The 20,075-nt window shown below is 41.9% G+C and overlaps 1 protein-coding gene across 6 annotated transcripts in view; it reads left to right on the top strand.

The window, feature by feature from the left end:
* parp4 (poly (ADP-ribose) polymerase family, member 4) overlaps positions 1 to 20,075 on the top strand; it is a 245,720-nt gene that overhangs the window by 119,090 nt on the left and 106,555 nt on the right. For 5 of the 6 annotated variants that reach the window (XM_068033698.1, XM_068033696.1, XM_068033693.1 and 2 more), the window contains 3 exons: positions 9,683 to 9,726; positions 15,755 to 15,836; positions 15,944 to 16,078. In XM_068033698.1, coding sequence (XP_067889799.1) covers positions 9,683 to 9,726; positions 15,755 to 15,836; positions 15,944 to 16,078 — 261 coding nt within the window. The remainder of the gene's footprint in view (positions 1 to 9,682; positions 9,727 to 15,754; positions 15,837 to 15,943; positions 16,079 to 20,075) is intronic. The other variant, XM_068033697.1, reaches the window with a different exon arrangement.

Genomic DNA, 20,075 nt, shown 5'->3' with positions numbered 1-20,075 from the left:
TTGGTGAATACTGATGCAAAGTACTCATTTCGTACCTCGCCCATTTCCTCTGGCTCCACGCATAGATTCCCATCTCTTTCCTTGAGTGGGCAAACCCTTTCCCTGGTTACCCTCTTGCTCTTTATATACGTATAAAAAGCCTTGGGATTTTCCTTCATCCTGTTTGCCAATGACTTTTCATGATCCCTTTTAGCCCTCCTGACTCCTTGCTTAAGTTCCTTCCTACTGTCTTTATATTCCTCAAGTGCTTCATCTGTTCCTAGCCTTCCAGCCCTTATAAATGCTTCCTTTTTCTTTTGACTAGGCTCACAATATCCCGTGTTATCCAAGCTTCCCGAAACTTGCCAAACTTGTCTTTCTTCCTCACAGGAACATGCTGGTCCTGGATTCTAATCAACTGACATTTGAAAGATTCCCACATGTCAGATGTTGATTTACCTTCAAACAGCCGCCCCCAATCTAAATTCTTCAGTTCCTGCCTAATATTATTATAATTAGCCTTCCCTCAATTTAGCACCTTCACCCGAGGACTACTCTTCTCAACTTCTGCTTCTGAATACATTTTTTTTTAATACAAGTGCTGTCCAAAGTATTGATGCCTTTTGCTCTAAGACAAAGCTATTATTTAGTTTCCAGTGAAGAGTAGCAGCCTATTAGTGTTAACCTATTTTGTGTTTATTGTAAGTGGGGAATGTGAAGCATATGTAAAAGCCAATGGAGTGAAAGTTGAATAACTTCTATTCAAATAGTGTACTTTGTTTTATCCATTTTTCTTTTACTTTTGATTTTATAGAGAACAGTTTCCCAGAGCTGTTTCTTAACTAATTCCCAATAATTCTTCAGTCACAGTTTTATTTTGCAGTATATCACTTGCAGTTACTATATTTCTAATAGTGTAGGAGTGAGCATTTGGCTCCCCTAATGCTCTGGTATCCTGAAATCAAAACATTAAGAAACAAATTGGAACTAAACAGAAAGAGCCTGTTAAAATTGCCAAGGAAGTTTGTTGCCACAGTTGTTGGATGGAAAAGAAAATGAAACTTACAGAATTAAAAGTATTAATAGCAATGGAATCACGTGATGTCATGAAATAGGGAAAAATAGTTAATGTTTGGAAGGGTTTGTAACTTAATATTTCTGGTTGTACCATTTTCAGGAGAGATAGAAAGATAAAAAAGGCAGCAGTATTAATAAATAAATGTAAGAATGTTCAAGGAGATAGATGAAGCCAGAATCTACACGGATCATTGAAATGAAAGAAATTGTACAATTCTTGATCCAATTCATAATTGAATCCACAATAAAGTTCAAATTAGAGTTGCATGGAATAATCAAGGAAAGCCAGCATGGATTTAAAGGCAGTTTGTGCTTGTCAAATGTAATAGATTTTTGTAGAAGTGATTTTGTAACTAAAAGGAATGCAGTAGTCGTATATGGATTTTCAGAAGGAGTCTGAATAAGGTGTCTTGCAGGAGGCTTATTACAAAAATTTAGACAAAAGTCATAAGAGGGAATGTAGTAGCACGGATAGAAGGTTGGTCGATCGACAGGAAGCAAATGTGTCACATTTCAGGATTTTTGATCATGTTCTTCTTCACCAAAACGATTTTGAGATTGCAAAGGGGGTTGGGGGGGGTGGAATGCGCACAGGTGGTGGTGGCATTCCTGTTCTACTCTGGATTATGCTGTTGCATATTAGGTATATCAACCTAAGCTCAATGATAGCGTTCTTGCCTCTGAATCATATGGTTGTAGGATCAAGTCCCACTTCAACTTGAGCACACAATATGGGTTGACACTTGACTCCAATACTGAGAAAGTACTGCGCTGTTGGAGGTGCTGTCTTTTGCATGAGATGTTAACCCGAGGTCCTATATGTTCTCTCAGGCAGAGATAAAAAAAACATAGCGCCTCTTGGGGAACAAAAGGGAGTTGTTTTGGTGCCCTGGTCAGCATTCATCCCTCAACCAACACCATCAGTTTAAGACAGATTATTTAATCATTTATCTCATTCATGTTTGTTGGACGTTTCTGTGCACAAATTGGTTCCATGTTTCCCAACACTGCAACAGTGATTTTACTTTATTGACAATGAAGTCCTGTGGTTGTGAAATGCACTATAAATTCAGGTTTGTTCTTACTGGAAAATGTGGGCTCATCCTTAAACGGAAGATGCTCAGCACTTTTTTTTTATTTGTTCATGGGATGTGGGCATGGCTGGCTAGGCCAACATTTATTGCCCATCCCTAATTCCCCTTGATAATGACCAGGATTACCAGAATGACCAGTACCACAGTAGTTCAGAAAATATCTTGTCAAAATCTGAAGCTATTATACAGTAGTTATTAAGGAACTCCACTATTCTCACTCTCAAATACAAGATTGCCCACTTCATCCTATGTACGTCCATTCATTCTTTGAATATTTTGTTAATTTTTAGGTGCTTAATATTTCCCTTAAGGTTGATTGCCAATCTTCTTTCATGCTCCCTCTTGTCTTTAGAATCACGCTTTTGCTTTGTTTCTGTACCTTTTATAATTCCCAGAGTTTTCTTCTGTAATTCCCACCTCTACTTCATATTTATCATGTACCATTTACTAAAATCTAATATTTTGTTGTAATTTCTCGACTTATCCAAGGAACTGTAGCCTTTGATTTACTCCTTTAATTCCTAGTCCAGACGTATTTAACTTCAGGTATATAGTTTGGTATACCATTATTTTGCAACCAATTAATCTAAACTAGATTTCCTTTCAACTAAGTGAAGTTAGCTAATTTCCAGTCCAACACCTTTATCTTTGGTCTTTTTTTCTCTTTCTGTTTTCAATATGAACCTCATTAGGGTACAGTCACTATTTCCTAAGTGCTTTCCTGCCTTCATATCATCTACTCGTCCTGTTTTGTCTCCCATAATCTGATCTACAACTAATTCCTTCCTTTATGGGCATGTGACGTACTGGTTCAGAAAAGTATCATGGATGAATTCTAAGAACCCTTGCTCGTTTTGACTAATTGTTGTTGTATTCTATTCTGCTTTAAGATGGTTTGTGTCCCATAATTACAGCATTATTATCACTGCAAAATTATCTACATTGCCTGAAAACAACCTTGCTCCTTTTCTTTTCCATTATTTGATGGCCTACAGATCCATTACTATTTCTTAATTCTACAAAGAAGACTTTGATGGTTCAGCACCACCATCAACAAAAAGTGTTCTCTCCATGGCTGTAGCTTTGTCTCTAATTAATTTTGGCCACCACTCACTGCTTTGACCAAAAAAAAAAATTTATAGTTGGAAATATGTAATACCCAAACTCGTCCTGATTCTAAGCTCTGGAATTCCCTCCTTACACCTCTCTGCCTTTCTACTTCCCTTTCCTCCTTTGAAGACGCTGCTTAAAAACTGCCTCTTCGACCAAGCTTTTGGTCAACTGACCTAATATCTCCTTATGTGGCTTGGTGTCATATTTGTTTTACAATGCTCCTGTGAAGTGACTTTGGGCATTTTATTATGTTAGAGGCACTATATAAATATAAGTTGTTGTTGATTGAACACAAGTTTGTGTCGAGGTTACACTAATTCTAATTCATATTTACATATAAGCATTACAACAGTGACTCATCCCTATTCCCCAGTCATCTTGTTATTTTTTCTTATTTTTTTCCTCCACTATCTTTCACCTTCACTATCTTCTATCTCACAGCAGCTCCAAGTTACATTTCTCTCAAGCTATTGTTGTGCTTACTATTTGAGACATAAGAATATAAGAAATGAGAGCTGGCGTAGGCCATATTACCGTTTGAATCTGATCTGCCATTCAACAAGATTGTGGCTGATGATCTACCTCAACTCTACTTTTCCACACTATCCCCATATCTTTAATTCCTTTAGTACCCAAAAATCTATCAACCCTGGTCTTGAACATACTCAACAACTGAACATCCACAGCTCTCTTGGGGTAGAGAATTCCAAAAATTCACAACCTTCAAGTGAAGAAATTTCTCCTAATCTCAGTCTTAATTGGCCAACCCTTTATTCTAAGATCCCAGGTACTAGATTCACCAGCCAGGGGAAACATTTTTTCAGCATCTACCCTATAAAGCCCCTTAAGAATTCTTTATATTTTAATTAGATCACCTCTCATTCTTCTAAAGTCCAGGGAATATAGGTCTAGTCTACTAAATCTTTCCTCATAAGACAATCCCTTCATCCCAGAACCAGTCTTGTGAACCTATTCCCTCGAGGACAAGTATGTCCCTTAGGTAAGGAGACCAAAATTGTACACAGTACTCCAGGTGTGGCCTCACCAATGCCCTGTACAATTGTAGTAAGTCTTTATTCTTATACTCCAATCCCTTTGTAACAAAAGCGAACACACTATTTGCCTTCCAAATTGCTTGCTGTCCCTGCATGTTAACTTGCTGTGATTCATGTACGTGGACACCCAGGTCCCTCTGAATGCAAACATTTCCCAGTCTGTCATCATTCAAAAAATATTCTGCTTTTTTTCTTTTCCTACTAAAGTGGATAATTTCACATTTTGTCACATTGTATTCCATCTGCCATGTTCTTGCCCACTCACTCAACCTTTCCATATCCCTCTGCAGCCTGTTTGTGTCCTGTAATCTGTTTTTATGTTTCATGCTAATCTACTCTCAAATTTTTTCTTTTATCAATTTTCTGGTCCAAGTTCCTGACTTTAGCACTCTGTTACCAAAGCACCTTTTCACAACCACTCTGTGCTCCACACTCTTAGCCCCAAGTTACATTTCTCCCAAACTCCAGTTGTGCTAACTATTTGAAAATGCTGTAAGATTTTCTTTGGATATCTCCAGGATATTCAGTGTTCCTTGAACTACTGCTCTTGCCACATCCTGAGATTGATGCTCAACACTATATGCAGTCTCCAGACTTCTCTCTTCAGCAGCACTGATTCACTCTATCTCAGAACTGTCTTGGTCTGCAATTCCATTTCATCCTTTCGTTCATCTGCAAAAAAAAAACATTTTCTTCCTTTTGGCTGTCAAGAATCCCAAGCTTCAACAACTCCTGGTTACCTGCACCACTCCGGATCCTTGTTCCCCTTCACTTAACTCTGGGCCCATCCCTTCTTCCAGTCTCGCCCAATGCCATGTTTTCAATATCTCCTCTGATCCTTCTCTTACACCGAACAATCAGTCTTCAGCAAAGGTCTCAACTTTATCCCCTTACATCCCAACCTCAGTGAATTTCAAGCATGGCATGTGCTGAATTCTTCTTCCTTTGCTTCTGCACTCACTTCTTTGGCCAGGAGTCATCACCCTGCATAGTGGGCCCTTTCTTCTCTCTTCAGAATTTTGTTCAACCTGATTGTTTTTATATATTAATTTTATTTAATTGTATGCATTAACTGGGTATTCAGTTGTGCCCCTATAATTAGATATAGACCACAACTGTGGCGGTTGGGTTATGAGGTGCATGCTTGTAATCTATAACTCCGTAAATAAATGCTTATAAAAGTCTATAAAGATTGGGTCCAGTTCTCTCCTTCACCAACTGGCTTTCTGGAATATAACACTGGTTCCCACCCTGTGGCTTCTTACCCTCTCCAGATATTTTCATTGAGAACTGCCGGAGTGGCATCAACCGTCTCAATTTCTCTGCTCCTCTCCCTCGCTGTAGCCTACCTCCCTCTCGACTTGTAGCATTTTGTTCTCTCAGGTCTAACCCTAACATTGTCATTAAACCTGCTGACAAGGGTGGCATTGCTAATTGTTCGGTGAACTGACCTCGACCTGGTGGACGCTGTATGCCAACTCTCTGACATCTCCTCTTTCTTCCACCACCAAACATCAAACCATCATTTCCAAAACTGCCACTAAGCTCATCTCCTCTGGATATCTTCCCTCCATGGCCTCCAACCTTATAGTCCCCCAACCCACACAGTCCACTTCTATCACTTTCCCAAGATCTAAAAGCAGAACTGCTCTGGTAGACCCATAATTTCAGCCTCTTATTCCACAGAACAGCTTTCTTACTAAAGACTCTTGTTTTCTCCCCTTGTCCAGTTTTTCTTCCCACCTACATCTGCGACTCTTCCGATACTCTCCGCCATTTTAACAATTTCCAGTTTCCCAGCCCTGTCCCCTTTTCACTATGGATGTCAATCCCTCGACACCTCCATCCCCCACCAAGATGCCCTGAGGGCTCTCTTTCTTCTATGAATGGAGGCCCAACCAGCCCCCATCCACCACCCACCACCACCCTCTTCTACCTGGCTGACCTTGTTTTCACATTGGACTGCTTCTCCTTTGACTTCACTCACTTCTTCCAAATAAAAGGTGTTGCTGTGGGAACCTGTGTGGATTGTAGTTATGCGCACCTTTTCGTGGAATTAATTGTAATATTCTTTGTTCCGTAGTCATTGCAGCACAGAAGGAGGCCATTTGACCAATTGAGTCCATGCCAGCTCTCTAGAGCAACCCAGTCACTCATATTCCTCCATCCTACTTGAGACCCCCGCCCCCCCCCCCCTTCCTCATCTCTTTTTTTTCTGGTGCATTGATGACGATACCGGTGCCATTTAATGCTCTCGCCAAGACCTGGACAATCTGATCAACTTTGCTTACAATTACCATCCTTCCCTCATATTCACATGGTTCACTTACTTCTTTTCCCTTCCCTTCTTCAACTTCTCTGTCTCCATTTCTGCGGATAGGCTATTGACCAGTATCCACTATGAACTCATTAATTGCAACAGCTACTTTGACTACACTTCCTCCTACTCCCAAGGGGTAGGCGGTGGCGTAGTGGTATTGTCACTGGACTAGTAACCCAGAGACCCAGGGTATTGCTCTGGGGACATGGGTTCAAATCCCACCACAGCAGTTACTAAATCTGGAATTAAAAAGCTAGTCTAATGATGGCCATGAAACCATTGTCGATTGTTGTAAAAACCCGTCTGGCTCACTAATGTCCTTTAGGGAAGGAAATCTGCTGTCCTTATCTGGTCTGGCCTACATGTGACTCCAGACCCACAGAAATGTGGTTGACTCTTAAATGCCCTCTGAAATGGCCTAGCAAGCCACTCAGTTCGGGCAATTAGGGATGGGCAATAAATGCTGGCCTAGCCAGCGACGCCCACATCCCATGAATGAATTTTAAAGTCCTGTGAGGACTGTATTCAATTCTTCCAGCTTCTCTGTCTCTGTTGCATCAGTTCTAATGATGCCTTCTTCCATACCGTTGCTTCTGATTTTTCTTTTCCTTCAGCTGAGGATTCCCCTCCATCATGGCTTATGAGGTTCCCAAATGTGTCCAATTCATTTCCCACGTTGCTGCTCTCACTCCTTCCTTCTCTCACCCACAGCTGCAATAGGGTTCCCCTTGTCCTCACTTTTCACCCACTAGCCTCCACAGTCAATGGATCGTCCTTCGCCATTTCCGTCACCTCCAGTGTGATGCCACTAAACGCACCCTCCCCTCCCAGCATTCCGAAGGGACCATTACTTCCACCACACGCTGGTCCACTCCTCAATCAACCCCAACACCTCCTCCCCTTCCCATGCAAGCGCAGGAGATGGAACGCTTGCTCTTTTATCTCCTCCTTACCCACCATCCAGGGCCCCAAACACTCTTTCCAGGTGAAACAGTGATTCACTTGTACCACTTTCAATTTATTATACTTTATTCGCTGCTGAAGATGCAGTCTCGTTGACATAAGTGAGAGCAAATGCAGATTGGGTGATCGCTTTGCAGAACACCTCTGTTCAGTCCGCAAGCGTGACTCTGAGTTTCTGGGTGCTTGTCATATTAATTCTCCATCCCACTCCCAATCTGACCTCTCTGTCTTCAGTCTCTTAGACTGTTCCAGTGAAGCTCAAAGTAAGCTCGAGGACAGCACCTCATCTTTGAATTTGGCACCTTACAGCCTTCTGCACTCAACGCTGAGTTTCAACAATTTCAGATCATAACCACTGCCCTTTTTTCGGACGGCAGTTGTTGGTAATGATTCTGCTATGCTCGTTCATACTTAATATGGGCCCATCATTTGGTTCTTTACTTGTCCCATTACCATCTCCTCTCACCCTGCGTCATTATCCCTTTTGTCATTTAATCTCTTCTGCCTTTCACCCAATCACTGACCTTCCATTTTGTTCTCTTCTACCTTTCCCTCTCCCTGTCTCTTTACTTGTTCTACAGCTCTAAATTTTTCCAGTTCTGATGACAGGTCATCAATCTCCAACATTAACTCTGTTCCTCCTGCCACAGATGCTGTCTGACCTACTGAGTATTTGCAGCATTTATTGTTGTATACTGTATAAGACTTCCTTCTCTCACTAGTTTAAATCCTCCCCACTATTCTAAGGTGAAACTCATCCCTTCTATGAAGCTTCTCCTATTCCTAGAACTCATCCTATTGTCTTTAGCGCTGGATTTTACCAGCCCTCTAGGAACAGGCTGAGAGGCGTTGAGGGGATGTAAAATGGTGAGGGAGGGAGGGTGGGGAGATGTGGAGTGCGCGTTGCCTTCCCGCTGTCATGGCATTCTGCCAGCATCAAGGAACATGGAGGACAGCCCTTCCACCCAGAGGCCAATTGTGCCAATTAACTGGCCAATTAAGGGCCTTTTCCCACTGTTGTTGGCATTTTACCAGTGGCAGGTGGGCCCTCAGTCACGTGGGGAGACTGCCTGGTGAAACCTGGCTGCCTCCCTGCGAGCTCGAGGATGGGGGGCCTGCCTAATGAGGCACTCTGTGTAAAACAGGCAGATGTCCATTCACCAAAATGAAGAAGCCGATGACAGTTTCTGATCTACAACTGTTTTATTGTCAATTCATAGTTCAGTCCAAATATCAGTTCCTACTCTTCCCTTCTGGAGTAACACTCTGTCCAGAGGCATCTCCCCCACTGGGCAAAAACCTAGCCCTTAAATACAAAACTATAATTAATACTGAAATAAGTCCTGTTTAATTAAAGGAACCAGCATTTTCAATATTGTCACTCTGTGGCCCATGGAGGAGTTCTCCGCCCCCCCCCCCCCCCCCACCCCCCTCCATGGCAATGGCTGCCCCCACATCAACAACTCTGTCCATCATTGCATTGTTTGACTGGGTGCAGTACCAGCAGTGGCCACTGCTCACAGTGGCGGTGCTAGGACTGAAGAGCTGCCAGTCCTAGAAAATACATTTCCAAATGCAAAGGTTGCAATGGAGCTCTAATGTGTTACAAAATGGAAGCTGCACATACATGCCAATGATTCCTTGCATCATAAGTTCCTCATCTTAGCTGTGCTGCCAGGAAGAACAGACAGATAGATCCAGTTGGATAGCAGACAGATAGATCCAGTTGGATAGCAGACAGATCGATCCAGTTGGATAGCAGACAGATCGATCCAGTTGGATAGCAGACAGATCGATCCAGTTGGATAGCAGACAGATCGATCCAGTTGGATAGCAGACAGATCGATCCAGTTGGATAGCAGACAGATCGATCCAATTGGATAGCAGACCGATTGATCCAGTTGGATTGCAGCATTGGCTAAGGCATGGGAGCAGGATTTCTGCCTGCAATCTCATCCAGAGTATGGTTCATAATGTGGGTGGAACTGAGAGGGAGGAAGAGCAGCAAATATAAAATAATTTTAAAATAAAGCTTCTGGATGGAGGTTGATGCTAATGTAACTTGGGAAAATTTTTTTCAGGAATTTGTGAAAAATATCAATATGAAGGGACAAGAACCAGCTGGGTAAGTCTATCATCAAGGATTTTTGTAATCTTTGCAGTCATTATGAAAATATTAATTGTTCACAAATTGTTAAACACACCAGCCTGAAATTGGACTGCACCTGAATCAGGGTTTGATCCTGGTGCACTGTGCACTGCATGTGCCTGATGAGATTGGCAGCAAGATTCTGGCAGTTCGGCCTCATTTGTTTACTGTTGATGAGCTGCTGCTGCCACTAGTCACTGAGGAGGAGCGAATTCAGCTTGGACACCGGTCAAACTCTTTGGCAAAATTCCAAGAAGTAAAGGGAATATGATCAGATTGGGGGAGATGGGGAGGGGCACGGTGGTGGGTGACAGGAAAAAGAGAGGTGGCTGGCATTGGCCTACCGAGTTAATTTAGAGCCAGGAGGAGAACTCCTGCTGCTCACAGCTCCATGATAGGGTAAGTAAAAAATCTTAAACCTTGCCTTTCACGTGACAACCTCGCATGGTCCCTTTAAGACATGAAGAAGTCATTCATGATCAAACTTCACAGCATAAGCATGAAACGGGCATTAATCCTGCAATTTGCATAGACAATGGAACTAATGCCAATTTCAGGCACTGGCAGAGGAACCCTAACCAATATGATGCATGGCACACCAGTGACATGGAATGAGCTTGCGTATGCTGTCTGCCATATTGGATCCTTACGTGCCCTTTTTAAGTCTGTAAAACGGGTGAGGCATAATCCAACTTCTAGGCCAGTAAATATTATCTGTCATGCTAGATAAATGATATACAAGCCATATGGGCCAGGAAATCCCAGGTTTGATCCCTTGTCTGTGCTGAGTTAGTTGAGAACAGCCAGCAAAGGTGGAAGTGCTACAATTGGCCTTCGTAACCCTGGACTGAGACAGGGAACAATCAAAACAGTACTTCTGATCACTGTCTAGTGATTCTTACTGGAAAGTGCAAGTATGTTGACATTGTATGAGGATAGCATCATGCTCCACTGTAATGCTCACCCTTTTTCCTCCTCACCACAGCCCCCCCCCCACCCCCAATCCCACGCAGTTACCGGTGGTTGGTTGATTAGAATGCCTGCCTCATTGCCCAAGCTTATGCATGAAGGATGGTTACTGGAGGATGCTGGCACTTATCAACAGCATAACTCACTATTTTCAGGAGATAAAAGGGAGAAAATGTGGGGGAAGAAAATATCGGGGGAATTTTATTCTCTCTTTTTTCCCCCACCCCCCCATATCAGGTTTGGAGCCGGGCAGCCACCTTCCTGCCTCCACCCAAATTAAGAATAGGCCTTCTCGCCCCACTGCCAATTGAAGCCCTTAAGTGGGCAATTAATGCTTGTTTAAGGGCCTTATCCCCCCACCGCAAGTGGAATTAACTGAGCGGTGGACGAGCCTGTCACTGAAGAGCATGGCAAGGAAACCATGCGGGTTGTTTGCCAGCTTCAGGATCAGGGGTCCCTTGTTAAAAAGCATAGTGCCTGAATGAGGGGCCTGGCATCTGGAAGTGGGGGTGTGGGCCTACTGAGAGCCACCCCCGTGTCCTTGCTGCCAATACCCCCTACACACCATCCCGAGACCCCCACCCCACGAAACCCCTTCCACCCTGACTTAACTGTGGTCTGGTTCCAGCGCCTCGGGTCATTGGTCTACTGGCAGCACCCACCACCTCCAAGTGGCGCTGCTCAGTTAAAGAGCTGTCGGCCTCTGATTGGCCAGCAGTTCTCAGCAAGTGGGACTTCACCCACTGGGGTCCTCAATCCTGGGAAAGGCCCACCACTGTCCACTTAAGTGCCTAATTGCACTTGATCCGGTGGGTCTTCCCCAGAGGGCTCTTGCTGGTGCTTTTGCCAGTGGTCAAGACCTGTCACCAGGACAAAACCCTGGCCATCGAGTTTGACTGGATAAAATTTCCGTTGAGCGAGTCTTTAGCACATCAGTAAATATTTCACTACAACCACCTGCAGAATCATGCACTTCATTCCAGTCATCAGACACCTGAAGCAGAACTAAGAGTGTTCTGTTGAGCAACAAGCTGTACTGGATGTACAGTAATTCCAGGCAGCTGTATTTCTCATGATTGTCCTCTTTTGGGAAGGTCAGTGGTGTCTTTGGGGTTGAATTGTCTCCAAGTTGACATGATTGGAGTTGGAAAATGAAAAGTGATAGATTGAGTCTTCTCATACCTGAGCCAGGCAGTCCTGTGGGGCATAGCTGATGATTGGCTAGCCAGCTTGGCTTAGGAATCAGAGCAGAATGGGTAAACACGTCATGAAGGGTTGCAGTTCTTCTAATTAGCTGCAGATAACTCTACAAGTTAGAGCTCAACACCCAGGATGGCAGTGGCTGAACAAGCAAGGATTTTCAGAAGGCTTTTGATAAAGTCCCCCACAGGAGGTTGGTTAGCAAAATTAAAGCACATGAGATAAGAGCTAATATACTGGCATGAATTAAGGATTGGTTAACAAGCAGAGAGTAGGAATAAACGGGTTATTCTTGTGTTGGCAGGGATCAGTGTTTGGGCCCCCACCATTCACAATATATATCTTTTTTTTTGGGCCTCCTTATCTCGAGAGACAATGGATACGCGCCTGGAGGTGGTCAGTGGTTTGTGAAGCAGCGCCTGGAGTGGCTATAAAGGCCAATTCTGGAGTGACAGGCTCTTCCACAGGTGCTGCAGAGAAATTTGTTTGTCGGGGCTGTTGCACAGTAGGCTCTCCCCTTGCGCCTCTGTCTTTTTTCCTGCCAACTACTAAGTCTCTTCGACTCGCCACAATTTAGCCCTGTCTTTATGGCTGCCCGCCAGCTCTGGCGAATGCTGGCAACTGACTCCCACGACTTGTGATCAATGTCACACGATTTCATGTCGCGTTTGCAGACGTCTTTATAACGGAGACATGGACGGCCGGTGGGTCTGATACCAGTGGCGAGCTCGCTGTACAATGTGTCTTTGGGGATCCTGCCATCTTCCATGCGGCTCACATGGCCAAGCCATCTCAAGCGCCGCTGACTCAGTAGTGTGTATAAGCTGGGGGTGTTGGCCGCTTCAAGGACTTCTGTGTGGCTTCAAGGGGATTTGGACAGACTTAGTGAGTGGGAAAGAACGTGGCAGATGGAATCTAGTATGGGAAAATGGGAGGTTATCCACTTTGGTAGGAGGAATAGATGTGCAGAGTATTTCTTAAATGGTAAGAGATTAGAAAGTGTAGATGTAAAAGAGACCTGGGTGACCTTGTCAGTAAGTCACTGAAAGCTAACATGCAGGTGCAGCAAGCAATTAGGAAGGCTAAGAGTATGTTGGCCTTTATTGCAAGAGGATTTGAGTACAGGAGCAGTGAAGTCTTTCTTCAATTGTATAGAACCTTGGTTAGACTGCACCTGGAGTACTGTGTACAGTTTTGGTCCCCTCATCTTATTATTGCCATAGAGGGAGTGCAACGAAGGTTCACCAGACTTATTCCCGTGATGGTGGGACGTTCTAATGAAGAGAGATTGGGGAAACTGGGCCTGTATTCTTCAGAGTTTTGAAGAATCAGAGGTGATCTCATTGAACCCGTACAAAATATTTAAAGGGATAGACAGGGTAGATGTAGGTAAGATTTTCCCCTGGTTGAGGAACCTAGAACACAATTTCAAAATAAGGGGAAGCCAGTTAGGACAGAGATGAGGAGAAATTTCTTTACTCAGAAGGTTGTGAATCTTTGGAATTCTCTACCCCAGAGGGCTGTGGAAGCTCAGTCATTGGGTATGTTTAAAGCAGAGATTGACAGATTTCTAAATACCAATAACATAAGGAGGTACAGGGATAGTGTGGGAAAAAGACATTGAAGTGGATTATCAGCCATGATCATATTGAATGGCAGGGCAGGCTCGATGGGCTGAATGGCCTACTCCTGCTATGTTCCTAACATTGATGCAAAAGACACATTTAGTACCTCAGCCATACTTTCAACCTCCAACAATAGATTTCCACTTTGGTTCTTAATCAAGCCCACCGCTCCTAATGGCAACCCTCTACCGTTAATATGCCTATAGAGGTCCTTTAGATTCGCTTTTTTGCTAACCGCCAATCTATTCTCCGACTGTCTCTTTGCCCCCTTTCCTTTTTCACGTCACTTTACTTTTTATATTCAGCCAGATTCTCCCTTTGTATTGTCATGCTAACCTCTCTCATAAGCCCTTTTTTGCACCTTACTCTAACTCCTTCGTCATCCAGGGAGCTCTGGCTTTGATTGCCCTCCCTTATCCGCCTTGTGGAAATGTAACTAGATGTAACCAAACCATCTCCTCTTTAAAAGCTGCCCGTTGCTCCGTTCAAGGGTTGAGTTTGAGGAAAAAATTGTCTATCCTGAGATTTTACTCTTTAAGGGAGAGAGAAAGATGAGGGGTGATTTCATAAAGGTTCTTATGATGTACTGGGTATGGAAAATTTGGATCCAAGCAAGTTTGACATGGACATAACATGAAAGAACTGGTATGCACAGTTTAAAGTTAAGCATGTCAAAAGAAAAGAGGAAATTTACCCAACTTTTTTAATGCAAGAGAGAATAATAAAAGAAATTACCATTGATGGATCATGGAATGGAAAGACATGCAGGTTTGAAAAAAGGCTTGGCTTAACTCCTATTAAGAAAGAGGATATAAGGCCATCAGTTCCAGAATTAAAATGAGGGAACTGATGAGATACCTGGAAAGCTAAGTTCGATCAATCAATGACCATCTTCTACCCAAAACGATACTCTGTTACTTATAACTCTGTGACTCTATATGTTCATGTTTATTTGGACAATAATGAGCTAGACCCTTGTCTGCAATGTAGAAGTTAGTACACTAGGGTTCGTCTCCTTCCGGCCATACTCCTTTGCTGCCTATGTTTCTGTTCATTTCATAGCAGGAGCTTTCAATACACAGTAATAATTTCTAAAGTTGCTTTAATATTTGCCGTATTTAAATATCATCCATCAACATCTGTGACTTGGCACCCAACATTCACACTGCCAAATCCAACTGCCTTACCCTGTTGACAAACCCATAGATTTAATCTCTCAAGATCTAAATTAACACGAGGCTGAATAAAAGTTGCTTAAAGGTAAGGGACATTGCATCTAACAGAAGTTTTGCAATTGGATCCTTCATTAGGTCTTGTCTACTTGGCCAGAATTTTTTATTTTTAAGATGTAATTTGTAAATTAAAATTCTGGATTTCTTTTTTCATGTGATGTTACAAAGAGTATGTTTGTATTAAGTGATTCATGTACATTCTCAGTAATACCACCTTGCTGCTGCTTTATTTCTGGACAAGGTGGTATCAAGTAGTGCTGTCAAATAAGGAGAAAGCATATGTTTACTTAACATGCCAGTGAACTTCAATGGTGTTAGCTCTCAGCTATCCTTTTCCTCCCATTTTCTTTACCCCTCTGCCTAACGAGTGAGTGCTGATTATCTATTCTCTTGGGTGAACATCAGATTAAACTTCATTTAATGTCCAGATATGGACACTTTCCTGACATGGTCACAGGATAGAAATCAGGAACTCTAAATGATTTCCCCTCCACCACCCCCGGCCAAAGGCTGAAACCAATTGTAGTGCCCTTATGGCTCCCTAGCTGACAACAGTTAACTGAACACAGATTGAAGAGATGGAGCTGCCTTAGGCAGTATAGCCCAATAGCACGCAGCTCTTTTCTAATGTTAAAAACTTAAAAGCAGTTCAAGTGACCACTTTCAAACATTTTAAACGTTAAACTTTTTTCTTCAAAGTGGGTTCATAACCAATGGCAAAAGCAGTTTGGCTACAGTTAAACTGCACATTTTCCATCATTGAGTCTAAAATCAATTTGCAGTAGCACAGAAAAACTGTCTTATTAATTCTAATTTGTCCATAAAGAAGGTGAGATGAAGTAACTTTCATTTATAATGCTGTAACATTTTAATTATTATCATGCATATATGAAATTGCTACCCACTGTAATTTAACTACATTATAAAGTACCAAGGTAAAGATTTGTAAACACTGTTCTTTTTTTAATTTATATGTAGCAGTTTGTCACTTAACTTATCCCTAGAGATGCCATATGAGATAAAAGAAATCTCATCTCCAACGCACAGCATCAAAATAAAGGTAATAATTTTTTTTCCGCTCTTTGCTTTACCAGGTGACTGAGAGCAGTGTTTTAGTTTAAATGACGTGCTTAAATCGGGTTTACCCATTGTATAAATATTTTTCAGCGGACAGACTGTACGGCTGTTATCTCTGTGGAGCAGAACAGTTGTCTAGGAAATGGTTTCCAGTTACTGATTTTATTGGCTGAAATCCATGCGCCAAGAATGTGGGTGGAGAACAATCCAGAAAAAGACAGTCAGGTATGATTTGTACCATTTGAGTATCTGTCGATGGTGAGCTTTAAGCAAAGAAAATGACTATTATGGCACATTAATCTTTCACACTGTGTAAATGATTGTTTTGAATTACGAGGATCGTCTGTTTTGCACTAGTTAATTATTAAAAATTGTTTGGAGGTTTTCATGGTGAAAACGATCATGTTGAGTAAGACGATTTTACACCGTGTGAATTTCTCTGAAAAGAGCAGTTGTTTCCATGAAAAAGGAGTTCTTAAAAGAACTGGCAGGCCTCAACATTTCGAGTGGTGTACTCTGCCCATTGTCTGTAGGAATAACTGAAACAGGTGGAAACAGTAAGTTCATATGTGACAGAGAATGGGAATATGGCCACGATCTTACTGCTGATAGATCATTATATGTTCTTGTTCGTTCTACTGTTGGTCAGCTAATTGTGTTCCATAGTAGGTCGGTTCTTAAGAACATACGAATTGGGAGCAGGAGTAGGCCACTCGGCCCTTCGAGCCTGCTCCGCCATTCAGTAAGTTCATGGCTGAACTGATTACTCCACATTTCCACATCCCCCGATAACCTTCCGCCCCCTTGCTTATCAAGAATCTCCCTCCGCCTTAAAAATATTCATACTTTGTACACATGCTATTGTTCTTGCTGCTGATTGGGCAGTTATTGTAACAATTATTCCCAAAATTTACTGTTTTGATTTTTCAAAATAGCACTTTTATTGTTAATGTCAAAGTTGCAGTTTCATTGCAGCTGCTGTTAACCCAAGTGATAGTGTTCTGTAAATTGAGGCCGTCGTCAGTTTGGTAACTTCACACATAGTCATATTGCACATATTTCATGAAGGTAATACAATCCCTATGTAAAATATCCTAACCATATGAATGTTAGATTAGAATAAATCCATGGAAACTTGAGTGCAGAAGGAGGCAATCTGGCCCAACTTGCCTGTGCTAGTGCTAGCTTTACATCAGTCTTTCTACTTCTGTTTCCCTTCTCTTTCCCCTTGATCTTTAATATTATTCTTTAAATCTTTTATCTAATTCTCCCTGAAATGTTATGATTAATTTTGCTTCAATATTCATTATGCTAAGTGGCCACCCACCACGTAATCGTGGATCACAGGTGGGACCACCGCTGCTCTTGGCAGCGGGATAATAAAATCCAGTCCTATATCGGGGCTAGAGCTTTGCAAGCATTCAGTCCCAGATATAGAAAGATTTTTCTGCCACTTTGAATGCTGGGTAAAGAAATCTGCAGTACACAAAAGCCATTTTTTTCACTTGTAACCTGCATGCTGCTTGTTTTCAGTTGTGAATGGACTTGGTGCTTTGAAGGCTGTCCGTAATTCATAATCTCAAGTGTCCATAGTTTCAAGGCATGGTTTGTATCCACTATAATGTAAGTTATTTGGGACTGTCGGTAAGTGTGCGTTATTTGCAAGTGTCTTTTTTGAGGGGCATCTGTTTGTACAGTTTGCCCCATTAAACCCACTTAACTTTCTAAGGAAGATAACTAGCTATAGAAGTAATCTTAGTTGCTCTTGTTTGAACTCTACAATATATTAATATCCTTTTAGAAGTATAATACCCACAATATTCTAAATGTGGCCTCATCCATCTATATAGATGTATAACTGGCACATGTCCATTGTGCATTGGAAATACCCTTAGAGCAAAAAGTCCTGAATAACTCATTGATCATTGACCCATTAATCAAAACCCAGCAAATGGCAAATTACTATCCATTATACAAAGTATGCTGATTGACTCAATTCCCATCTTTACTTAAAAAAGCTAGTCAAAAGCCACAAGCTGTAAAATACAGTTCACCACATTTTCTTTGTTCACCAAAAAGCTACCAATGATCAAATGGCAAACACAATAAAATCAACCAACTAATAAAATTGCTATATTAAAAAAAACTCCTGTGAATGATTACATGGCTTCCCTCCCAACCACTCCCGATTGTCCCAACAGAAATTAAAAGTTACACGATTGTGGAAAAAAAATAATAAACGTACCAATTAATTGACGTATTGCAGCTTGCAGTACCTAAAATAACTTTCACCCACATTGGCCTTTGCTGTGTCCGGGGAACCTGGACTTATCATCTGCTCCCTTCTTCAATTCAACCTTGAGTCGTAATATTTTTCAATTATAGAAGGGAGTCTGAGTTCACATCTATAATTACTGAATGTTAATAGCATTGTTGTGAAAGTGCTTCTGTTTTTCGTTAAATTTTTTTTGAGGAATTCATAGTCCAACTGAATAAATGTTGGATCAGTTTTTTTTTCAAGAGGGTAATTAAGAGGACACTGAAAGAACTAGTTTGGCAACAGCACTTGCTGGTTGTCACATGACAAGTTAAAAATAGAACAGAAACCCTGGTAACTGGGGAAGATGTGGGCAGAGAAGTCAATCACACGCCCCTTGATAGGACAAACCCGGGAACAAGAGCGTGCACCTGAGAGAGCAGCAAACGTGCAAGCTTTTGGTTGTAGTGTCAGAGTATTTACCTTCTGGAAGGAGATAAAGTTAGCTCCTGCTGCTGAAGAAGTGTCACTGAGGAAGAGAGCGGATTCATGTTGAATATTTAAAGAGTCAAGCCTGCTACATTAATTCTCAATGCCACCTGAGAAGAACTGTTCTAAAAGATCTCAGTGACCCATCTACATGTACTGGGAAGTTAGACTGTATGCTAGTTTTGGAACGCAACATATCTCATCTGCAGTTTTCTTAAGGAATGAGCAAGTATTCAGCCCAAGTGGGTTTTTTTGTCTGTAATAGAGCTCTGAACAAAAATCCCTTTTTATTTTTCCGGGTAACCAGTGTATATGTGTGTGTGTGTGTGTGTGAGTATGAGGGGCAAAGGTAAAAGGGGAACTTGAAAATTTCAATGTGTGTGTTTATGCTTTACTTCATTACTGGTTAAGACTTGTTTTATAATAAACTGATAATTTTGTTCTTCATTAAAGAAACTTGTTAGTGTGTTTTATTCTGCGAAAAATAGAGTGTGATTGACCGTATCGGTAAGTGGGAAAATTTAAATATATGTTGTGACCTGTGGAGAAGTGGGACTAGAATAGACTCCTCCTGCCCCAGGCATAACAGTATGCTTGCTAATAGTTCTGCCATTATTCTGGTCTCAACACATTGTAGTTGAATGTAGGGAACATAATTCTCCTGACCAGGAACTTAACGAGTAAAAGATTCTTAATGAACATGGCTGTCAACCTCAGCCTCTCGCCTGATACTAAATTCACATAATTGGGGATGACAGCAATGTAGTTATGCAAAGCCACATATATCTTACAAGATACGAACTGGCCTGCACAATTGCTTTTGTAGTAGCAGCTACAGCAGTGGCTGCTTTATGATGGCTGATGGCAACATCTAGTGAATTGAAGTAGTTACATTTTTTAGAGATGCAAGGGCAAATAAATCAAGGTGAAGTGCAATGAGCCAGCTTAAAAATACTAATTAAAAACAAAATTCCTTTCTCTGGTTTCTCTTCCATTTATCGCCATGTCCTTCCTGACCTCATCTCATCCATGAAACTCTTCTGCTTGCTCAAACCCAAGCCACTAAACTGCTTGGCACCCAGCTTCCATTTTTGCTGCCATGTTAGCTGACATTGAAAATTGTACTCAACCGTTTCAAAACTGCCATCATCACCACTTCCTGAAAAAAAAACACTCCTGACCATGGTTGCTGTCCCATTGGTTATTTGCACAGCCTAGGGCTACAGGTTGTTTCCTGAAAGATCTGTGTGGCTTCATATGATTACATAACTGATAATTTCCAACTTCCTTTTCCTCTCTGGGTCCTTGAACTTGTTATCACTTTAGAGATCTATGCCCATCTCTCCCATAGCTCCCTGTCTGAATCCATTCAATTAGGTTTTAACCTCTCCCGGAGGACTGAAACAGCCCTATCCCAAGTCATGAATAACATTCTCTGTGACAGTGACTATGGTGCATTTTCCAGCCTTGTCCTCT

The sequence above is a fragment of the Heterodontus francisci genome, chromosome 6, assembly GCF_036365525.1.
Source record: "Heterodontus francisci isolate sHetFra1 chromosome 6, sHetFra1.hap1, whole genome shotgun sequence".
Lineage (NCBI taxonomy): Eukaryota > Metazoa > Chordata > Chondrichthyes > Heterodontiformes > Heterodontidae > Heterodontus > Heterodontus francisci.
Note: the sequence above shows the minus strand (reverse complement) of the source record. Positions and strands in the feature narration are given on the sequence as shown.